General features: G+C 37.2%; 1 protein-coding gene across 1 annotated transcript; it reads right to left on the bottom strand.

Moving 5' to 3' along the window:
• Window positions 1–1775: 1775 nt before the first annotated feature.
• Window positions 1776–9136, bottom strand: slc25a3a (solute carrier family 25 member 3a). Its single transcript, XM_051688342.1, has 8 exons — window positions 8900–9136; window positions 8544–8711; window positions 7324–7451; window positions 5285–5464; window positions 4958–5139; window positions 4579–4751; window positions 4326–4436; window positions 1776–2993 (listed from the first exon to the last, which is right to left on the bottom strand). The coding sequence occupies exons 2-8, from the start codon at window positions 8677–8679 to the stop codon at window positions 2830–2832; spliced, it is 1074 nt and encodes a 357-aa protein (XP_051544302.1). The 5' UTR covers window positions 8680–8711; window positions 8900–9136; the 3' UTR covers window positions 1776–2829.
• Window positions 9137–10460: the final 1324 nt, after the last annotated feature.

The raw sequence follows: 10460 nt of genomic DNA, 5'->3' as shown, positions 1-10460 counted from the left end.
GCCCCTGTGTTAACAGACATCAGTTGAGAAATTAAATTCAAATATTTTTCCTTTGCCATGGTTGACAAACTTATTTGGTGTCTAAACATTAACTCCTACTTTACAGGTTCATCCCTCATGAACACTTCATTATAGTTCACCTCATACATTCCCACCAATCAGTGACCACAATCCTACCACCCAACCAACCAAAGGCCAATCACAGGCCTGCTAAAAATGGTGCACATAGAGACTTTGTTCTACATGTGGGCAATGAGGGTGGCTGGGACATGATATATTTTTAGGATTCACTTCCAGGACATAGGAGAGTGAGGCCTGATCATTATGAGTTAGCAAAGATGAATAATTTAGGAGACTGACATAGATATTCTTAATATACACAAGTTTACATATTAGTGTATATGATTTATATTTGTATCTATTATTTGAAAGTGGTTTCATGTTGATCAGCCTTGTTCTTTATTAATGGTATCTAGTTATAGATTTCTTCCCACAGAATATTTAATTACAGAGGCTGCCAATTCATTCTGGCTATGCATGATCCCATGTGACCCAGCATACTATTTCAGAATGACCTCTAAAAGTAGAACAAGGGTGTGTGTGTGTGTGTGAGAGAGAGAGAGAGAGAGACAGAGAAAGAGAGAGAAAGAGAGAGACATTAGCATGCACAAACACACAGAAGTTAGTATTTGCCCAAACTCTATACCCTTGTGACTGTGCACTGCTGTTCATCTTATCTTATATCCTATTAAAATGTGTGCAAACAGTATCTTTTGCAAAGCTCCTGTCAAAGATGAAGTCATAACCAAGGGTATAACATTATAAATCTTCATAACTGTCTGGCCAATGACAGATTGCAGTGTGTTTGTTGAGAGCCCCTTCTGTAGTTTTATCAAAAATGGATTTGTTTTCTTTCAAAGAGGAAATAAAAATTGCTTTGAAGTGATAAGTGATACTGAGTGTTTATAAAGGATTTTACAAAACATGATTTCTATCTCCGTCAAATTAAAAGCTTCTAAAAACTGCTGCTTAAAAAAAAAAAAAAAAAACATTGACAAACTCAAATCTGACTGGTTTAATCACAGATTACCATGCAGTTTAATAGGGTCTATGTGAGTGAGTGTCTATAAACAGCTGTTTTATTACTCTATGCTCATATGTTCACCAAAGGGGTAAAAATAGCAAGCTGGACTAACAGTAATGGCTGGGCATTATTTTGCATTTATATGAAGGTCTGTTACATGCTGCAGGTTTTGAATTATTTATGTCATTCCTTCCTGTTCTTATGATAAACTAAAACTTATTTATATATAAAAGCAATGTGAAATCCCAATAAAGTAACCCTTGTGTAAAAGCGTGTGCTTTTGACACACTTTGGCAGACGTGAAGCTGCATTATTCTCAAAGGCGGTGAAGGTGCATTTGGAGCCATTACAGAGTAATGAAGTGATGGCGAAGAGGTTACAGTGAAATACAGCTCAGCACCCCATGACCTTTGACCCACAGGATCAGCAGCTGAGGAATGGGAGAGAAGCAAAGTAGGGAGCATAAACAGTCCATTTTTCAGAATTCATCTTCATGAGTTCTGTTACCTTCAGCACTGACAATCACATTAAACAAGAGAAACCAAATGGGTTCTAATGAGAACAATGGAGTGACACATGCCTGCCTCTTTTATTGGCTGGATATTCTATTAGCCCACACAAACCTATGCACAAAGACACAGACTAACCCTAAATACACACACTTACACATGAGCACCCTGCCCAGCCCATCCCGCTATCAAACGCATTACACTCACAAAGATATCAAAGTATAAGCACACTCCGTCTGTCACTCTGTGAAACAAAGTAAATGACCCCTTTCTGTTCCATGTATCTGTGATAGGATTTCTCTTTGAGTGCTCTGTATTGAGGTCACAGTGCACCATTTTCCTGTTACTCATATCAAGCTGATGAGATTGGTATAGGGAAGAGAATTCAGGGGTATTGTGACATCACAGTGAGATTGTATTAGTTTATCACTCTTACAGACTTACTCAAAGCAACTGAGACACTGTGGATATGAAACTTATTAAAGGTGCATTGAAGATATTCTAGAAATAAGGCTTATTCAGAAATAGCTACTCTTTAAAGGGATCCATATCCAAATATATATCTTCAGAAGTGATATGATAAGTGTGGGTGAGAAACAGATCAATATTTAAGTCCTTTTTTTGCTATAAATTGTTCTCCCTGCCCAGTAGGTGGCAATATGCATGCAAATCGGCAAAAACAAAAGAAGAATGTGAAAGTGAAGATTTATTGTAAAAAAAAATAAAAAAAAAGGACTTAAATATTGATTAACAAGCCACTATGAAATGTTAAAAGTCTTCATAAACAAAAACAAAAAACTTTTTAGTACAATTATTTTAACCAATACTCTATTTCCATTAGAGCAGTTCTTAAATAGGGTGTTAGTCATTAGTATCTTTTAAAGGGTCATTGGTAGACTTCAGCAACTGAATTATGTTCTTCATTAATGTCATCTAGTGTTTAAAACACAAACCACAGCAAAGTAAATTCACCTGATGAGTGAAAAACACAAGACACATACTAGAACAACAGATTAAGTGGGTTATTAATTTTACTCTAATATTCATACAGACATACATTGACATTGGAGGTATTCAGGGCGTGTCTTACAGATCTTGTGATATTCACAGTGCCTTGGTGCGTTCAGTACTGAGAAGTAACTCTGTTCTTCAACCATGAACTATGGGAGCATATTACATGTGGTAAATGTGGAAAAAAGCTTTAGTAACTCTGGATCTGGTTGTTAAGGGAGAAGTCTAGTAGTCAAGGAGACCCATCTTCCTCTTAAGGGACTCGGGCATCTCTGGGGGTGGTGGACGGGGCAGACGGAAATACACCTTCACTGAGTCGTAGATGAACCACTGAAGGGCTGTCAGTGTGCCAATCATAATGATGCGAGCAAAAAGCCCCTTCCACACACCTGTAATAAAGACAAAAATGAAGGGGAATTAAAGTGTACCCTTACTATACAAAAATTATGATACGGTCAATAACCATTTAAGCTCAGATTAGCCCGCAGAAAAAAAAAATATCAAAATATTAATAACTACAGTCTTGACCAACACAAAATAGGTATCGTTTTAAAGCTTAGGAGCTTTACTTTACAATGCATGAAGGCATTATGACCAAAACTGAACAAGTGTTTTGAAATTTGCTGACAAGTCAGAAGTGCTCAGTTTTGATCATTTATTTATAATTATGCACTGTACATATTATTGTAATCAGTAATACAATAAACTGATCAAATAGCCATGTGTCATATGTCGTTGAAAGCTAAGTACATGTCTTTGCAATACATGTTACATGTGTTGCTTATAAGCCACATTTCTGCTTATAACTTAAAAAAATTAATAAACCGGACATAAAATATCACATACCATTACTTAGAGGGGATTCCTGTTAAAACGAGCCCACACACAATGTAATTGGATGCACAGATTATTAGATAATCCACATGAAGCACATAAACAAAAAGTTTTTGGGAGCTACCTTATTTACACCATTAGATATATAATGTCAAATAAAAAAAATAAGAAAAAAGTTATGTTGGTTTTAAGTTGATTTTTCAGCAGTTTCTTAGGCTGAGAGTCTCATTATTTATCATGATCTATATCATTACAAATTTTGAAAGGTTTTATTTAAAATTATACCAAACAAATGACCCTCTTTGTTTTTTTTTGTTTTTTTTTTGTAGAGTTATAAGCCTTTAAATCTTTAAAAACACCTTCAGAACTTAAAGGGTTAATCTTATTTCAAATAATAGTCTGCTATGAGCTAACCTACATCTCTAATCTATCTCTAAATGCCCCATAATATATACCCCAGACTAATGTAGGCCTATACCTCTTCATCTAAATGTCCATTTTAAGTCATTTGAACAACCCAGACATAAAACATCACAACAGTCTCCAAAACATCTTTGACAGGCTTAAAACTCAAATACATCTCTAATAGCTATCATGACATTTAAACACCCCTATAACTAATAATTTGTATTGAAAGCAAAAAATGAAACGAATGTGTCATAATTGAAATATGGACAGATAAAGATGAGTCAACTACCTCATCCCTTAATGATAGAATGTAACAGGAATAAATGTAAAGACAACAGCTGTCTCTGGTGGTAATAAAAAACATTACATACTTCTGCACACTTGATGAAATGAAACTATGATCACATTTTTGAAAAAAATATTTGAGTCAACAACTGTTGACAGTTATGTGTGTTTATATGGGTGTAGCAGTGACTCACCAACAGGTCCCAGTCTTTTCAGCACCTCAACAGCTGAACTGCCTCTCTCATTGTTCAGTAGAGACACCACAGAGTCAGCGGGATGGGACACCACAGCACAGAACACACCAGCTGGGGAGAGAAACGCAACAAGTGTTAGAGAGTCAACTGATTGCAATGAATTCTGCAAAGGCCATTCAAGACATTGAATATAATTTTAAATGAATGAATGAATGAATCTATCTATCTTTATAGACTTTGCAGATTAACTTACCAATGTAACCGGCAACAAAGGTCACTACTAGTTGTTCAGGTTTGGAGCACTCGCTGCGGGGTTTTGGTACTATGTACTTATACAGCATCTCCACAGTACGCTCAAAACAGGCAAACTTCATCATGGTGTAAGGGATCTGCCTCAGCCACAGGGGATAAACACCCTTATAGAACCTGCACAGATAACAAGAAGGACCTTTGAGAACTCCAGCACACTATTTTCAATACTCTAGAAGGATCTCAGACGCATTGTAGCCATTCGGGGAGATTTTCAAGAATGAAAAAAGCAATGACAGTTCAAAAAACAGGCGTTAATACGGTTAATGAATATTGCTGTATTCAAAGCAGAGACACTTGGTCTGCATTAATGATTTACTTACGCTTTTAGCCCTTCCTCAGCATGCATTTTGGGGGCACACTCTCTCAGGGTGTTGGCATAGCCGGGCTGGGTCTGGATACGCACTTTGCATGCTTCCATAGGGGCCAGCGCAATATCAGCAAAAAATTCAGCACTGGCAGAAGCAGCCAGGTAAACAGAGGTTCTCCAGAGATAAGCATTCTCCTTTTCACCAGACCAAAACAAGAGCAGAAGTTAGCAGTTGATTTATCACTAAAACAATACATCAACTTGCATCATTTGGTTAGTTAGGGAAAGGTGTGCTACCCCAAATTAGTTCCCTTTTTAATTCCCAAAATAAGACACTTACCTCTCCAAGCATGTCATTGTACAGAGCCTTAAATACTTCATAGAAACCGAACTTGCAAAGGCCTTGCATGGAATAACCAATGAATGTAGGGGCCCACCCTTTCCCCAGCCCCCTGATGCCATCCTCTCTCAAGGTGACAGAGAAGCCATTGAAGATGGACTTGTATTTAACCGGGTCCACCTTGAAGACAACAAGATTAATTCATTTATGAAAGTCCAGTTCCAAAGTCTGTCTATATACAATAATCAGTATTTATTTAGTAACTTATCAAGTATTTAATTATGGTCTAATCATCCCGGTGGTAATAGGCTTTGGCTACATTTATTTTAATGCAGATATTAAAATGTATGGCTAACTTCATATTTACTTTGGTTTATGTGTTTAGTGTCATAGGGCGTATCTTAAAGGGACAGTTCACCAAAAAAATTCATCTTATCATTTACTCACCCTCATGCCTTCCTAGATGTGTATGACTTTTTATTGTCTGCACAGGGCCGTGAACAGACATTTTGAGGGACAGTGGCTCAAACTGAGAAAAAAGACCCCCCAGAACACACCCTCTGCTCTTTCTCTCTGTCTTTTTTTTTTTTTTGTAAAGGTGTGATACTATAAACAGTGTGCAACACACAACTTGAACATATACAATATGCAGAGCATAATGTGATGCCTGATATGCAAACCTTGAGTTATAACACATTATGTAGTCTTCACTGTTATTTATATTTACAGGACTGACATAGGGTTTATACTGTATATGTATGTACAGTATACTTTAATACACCATAAACTGTAGAACACAGCTTGCTTCATATATTTAGTTCAGCAACAGTTGAAGGGCTCACTTTATCATTCTTTATCATTTATATTATAACTTTATGATTTAGCTGTGCAGCAATTGTAATAATTGGACAGCCTACATTTAAGTTTAAACAACAACAAAATGAAACAAGAGTATACAATTTTAGGGACTTACGTTAGCTCTACGATCTGGGTGTTCACCTTATGAACAAATGCACTTTTTAATGCATTTGGACCCGTTCAAGCAATGTCAATTGTAATTAATATGCATTTTTGACGCATTTGGACCCGCTGTCCAAGTGTCAAGTGCCCCTCCCCCTGTAGCGCCTGATCCGCTACCCCGCAAAACAAGAGACACAATGCAACAGCCAAAGACGGTTGTCTAGCGGATGTTTACATAAACAATCAACAAAAATACGCAGAAAGTATTTTACGACTAATCATCCACAAGGCTGTGGATAAAAAGCACCTGCAAAATGAATATTTTAAAATATAATTTCTTTCTCTAGAGGGGCACCTCAGCCCAGGAGGGCAAGGGGGCAGTGGCCTGGGCTACCGAGCCACCCCCTTGTGCACGTCCCTTCTTCTGCAGAACAAAAATTAAGATTTTTAGAAGAATATTTCAGCTCTGTTGGTCCATACATGCAAAAAACATGCAAGTACTTTTTCAATATAAATTCTCCTTCCTGCCCAGTAGGTGGCGATATGCACAAAGAATGCAAATCGGCAAAAACAAAAGAAGAAGAATGTAAAAGTGAAAGCTGAGATTGGTAGAAAAAAAAAAAAGACTTAAATATTGATCTGTTTCTCACCCAGATCTATCATATCGCTCCAGAAGACATGGATTAAACCAATGGATTACTTTTATGTTGCCTTTATGTGCTTTTTTGGACCGTCAAAGTTCCGGTCAAAATTCACTTGCATTGTATGAACCTACAGAGCTGAAATATTCTTCTAAATATCTTTGTTTGTGTTCTGCAGAAGAAAGAAAGTCATACACATCTGGGATGGAATGAGGGTGAGTGTTTTCATTTTTGGGTTAACTATTTCTTTAATGAGACACCATAAAATTTAATTCACTATCTGTCCATATTATAAGACAAAGTGTCAGACATAGGGGATGAATATAAAAAAGAAATATCTAACTTTCCACCATTTCACACATCATTATTTAAAACAAGCTTTTCCATGATTATATCATGTTATATTATACTAATAAAACAGACACCAGCAATACAAACCTGGATGCGGCATTTAATGAGGTCAAGGGGCACGACTGCTGTGTGTGTGAGACCACAACTCAAAACCCCACCAAAACCACAAATGGCATAAAATTTATTTGACCCATATTCACAGCTCACATCTGCATCTGATGGAAGAAAACACACATTCAACAACAATCTCAAAATTCCCTTTAAATGTTTACCACAAAGATCAATACTGCATGTGTTATGCCATTGCTATATTACTTATTCACTAAATGCAATAACAAGACCATCCTAATACATGTTATCAAGGGCAAAAATAAATGTAAACTTGACATTGTTTTTAGCTAATGTGCAGTGTGCAAGATGATCAGATGGAGTTCAAGGTCAGTGTTAATGTATTGAACTATAGGTGACCTCTGTCATGTAGTGTCATTCTAAACTCTTCCATTTGAGTGAATGCATTTTACATTACAGACCAACTATAATGTAAGCTTTACATTTAATAGAACAAACATTCATTCTCAAAGACAACTGTAAGGTGAAGAAACTAACTGCACCTGTAAACCTAAGTTTATGAGTTTTATGCCAGTAGTCAACCACGAAGACCAGACAGCCAAGATAAATCAGAGGATTCACAAAGGGCTATTATAAAACAATGTTTTGGTGACCAATCTGTCACATGCCAAGACTATTCTGTCTGTTTTAGTCATGAAGGGCCAAAAGTGTCTATTCTGTTGTCAATAGTGTAGGAATTAGCATCAGGCAATAATGACATGGCAAAGTCTATTAGGCAGACAAGTGTAATCCTAGTGGAGGAGGTTAACTCTTTACGAATGGAATGACGAGCATTCTGACAGTCCACTTTAAAAGTAGAAATTTCACTGAGCATTTTAAATACGAACATATTTTCTAAAATTCTAACAAACAAAAAAATCACAATGCAAAATTATAACCATAATAATGTTGAGAAAACTGATGATTAAATATGCTTGATTAAATAAATAATTTTTTAAGAACTTATAAGGCATCTTACAGATAGTACCCAGCAAACACAGAACGTTACCCTAACGTTAGCGTATGGTTCCCATTTGGTTATTTTTTGGGGGAACCAACTCCTAATGTTCTGGGAACAACCTTTTTAGGTTTTATTTCTTGTAACCATGAACTAACATTCTCAGAACGTTGCAGGGAGGTTTTTGTGTGACAATAACATCTGCTATCCAGCTCTAGTGTAGCTTAGAAATAAAACTTACCGTCATGAGATGCTGCAGCTAGCTGACGTTTTTTCTGCCTGCTCTCTGGTTTCTGATCGTCTACATGTTTACAGGTGAACACAGGAGTATGGAAAGGACTCGACCATGCCAGCTGCATTAAGGTGCTTGGATACATTTTTTTTTTTTTTTACCAGTAAGGAGGGTTAACTTTGAAACAACAAAAGTGAGAATTTAAATCAGGTAATTCTGCATTTACACTGTCCAAAACTTAGGCTACAAATTTACTGTCAGGTTTGTGCATATATTTCTGAGGAACACAATGTAAATTTCTCATTTAGCAGGCTTCAGATATTACAGAAAATACTATTCTAAGTTAAAATAAATGTTCCACTCACTTGTAGGTCGTTGCCTCCAGGTTGCAGTTAGTGGCAGGTGAATTCGAGACATCAAATGACCTCAGACTAAATCATTCTGACCTTCTCTGACGTCACCACACTGCGAGTTCACGTTCAGATGTGACACATTTGAAAGATGTGCTTTTTGGGCCATATTTACATTGTAGCACAAGTTAGTGGTGCATGTGTTCTACTGTTACAAAATTTTAGAATGTTGGGTCCCACTGTAACATTGTAACTGTAACACATACACACACACACACACACGTGAGAAAGAGAGCTTATTACGCAGGGTAGCGGGCAGTGTAAGGCGATTAAACTCAATGAGACAGTCTATTCCTGGACTATAGTATAGGTGGTTGCATGGTTATATCCTCCTTACCTATACGAGATCAAACCGAGGACAGAATTTCCAATCTCTCTGTTTAGAACTGCCACCTACAATCACTCTTTCTCCTTTTGGATTTAAATAAGCAGACACTTAAGAGCTTATGATTGGATCATTATTGCAATGATTAATGTGTTTTAGCTGGCAACAATTCTTTTAACCCTAACTGATGCAGTGTGTAGCTTCTCATTTCTATAAACAACCATGTCAGAAGACATATTCTGTGGTTAAGGAAAAGATGTTACTGTGTTTCAGAAGGGGCAATGTATTGGCCTGCATCAAGCAAAGAAAACAACTAAGGATATTGCTGAAATCACTGGAATTGGGTTAAGAACTGTCCAATGCATTATTAATGCCTGGAAGGATAGTGTTGAACTGTCAGCTTCGTGGAAGAATAGTGATCGGAGATCACTAAAACGCTTTAAGTCACATCATAAAAAACAAATCATCAGTGAAAGTAAGAGCATTTCCACATGCACAATGCGACGAGAATGTATAAGATTGGGACTAAACAGCTGTGTGGCCACAAGAAAGGTGTTAGTGAGGCTAATTGGAAAAATCTACTTCTGTTTACTAGGGAGCATAAAGATTGGACTGTGGAGTAATGGAAATAGGTCATGTGGTCTGATGAGTCCAGATTTACCCTATTCCAAAGCGATGGGTGCATCAGGGTAAGAAGGGAAGCGCATGAAGCGATGCACCTGTCATGCATAGTGACCACTGTACAAGCCTCTGGAGGCAGTGTTATGATCTGGAGTATCTTCAGTTGGTCAGGTCTAGGCTCAGCAATGTTGTGTGGCAATAAATAAAGTCAGCTGATAACCTGAATGTAATGAATGACCAGGTTATCCCATCAATGGATTTTTTTTCCCCTGACAGCACAGGCATATTCCAGGATGGCAATGCTAAGATTCATCGGGCTGAAATTGTGAAAGAGTGGTTCAGAGAGCATGAGGAATCATTTTCACACATGAATTGGCCACCACAGAGTCCCGACCTTAAAGGAATAGTTCACCCAAAAATGAAAATTCTCTCATTATTCACTTACCCTGATGTCATCCCAGATGTGTTTGACTGTATTTCTTCAGCAGAACACAAATTAAGATTTTTAGAAGATAGAGTTCCGTCAGGTCCTTATAATGGAAGTACATGGGTGCCAGCACTTTGACGGTC

This window comes from Myxocyprinus asiaticus, chromosome 45 (genome assembly GCF_019703515.2).
Source record: "Myxocyprinus asiaticus isolate MX2 ecotype Aquarium Trade chromosome 45, UBuf_Myxa_2, whole genome shotgun sequence".
Lineage (NCBI taxonomy): Eukaryota > Metazoa > Chordata > Actinopteri > Cypriniformes > Catostomidae > Myxocyprinus > Myxocyprinus asiaticus.
The sequence above is the reverse complement of the archived record's forward strand: the minus strand, read 5'-3'. Positions and strand labels throughout refer to the sequence as shown.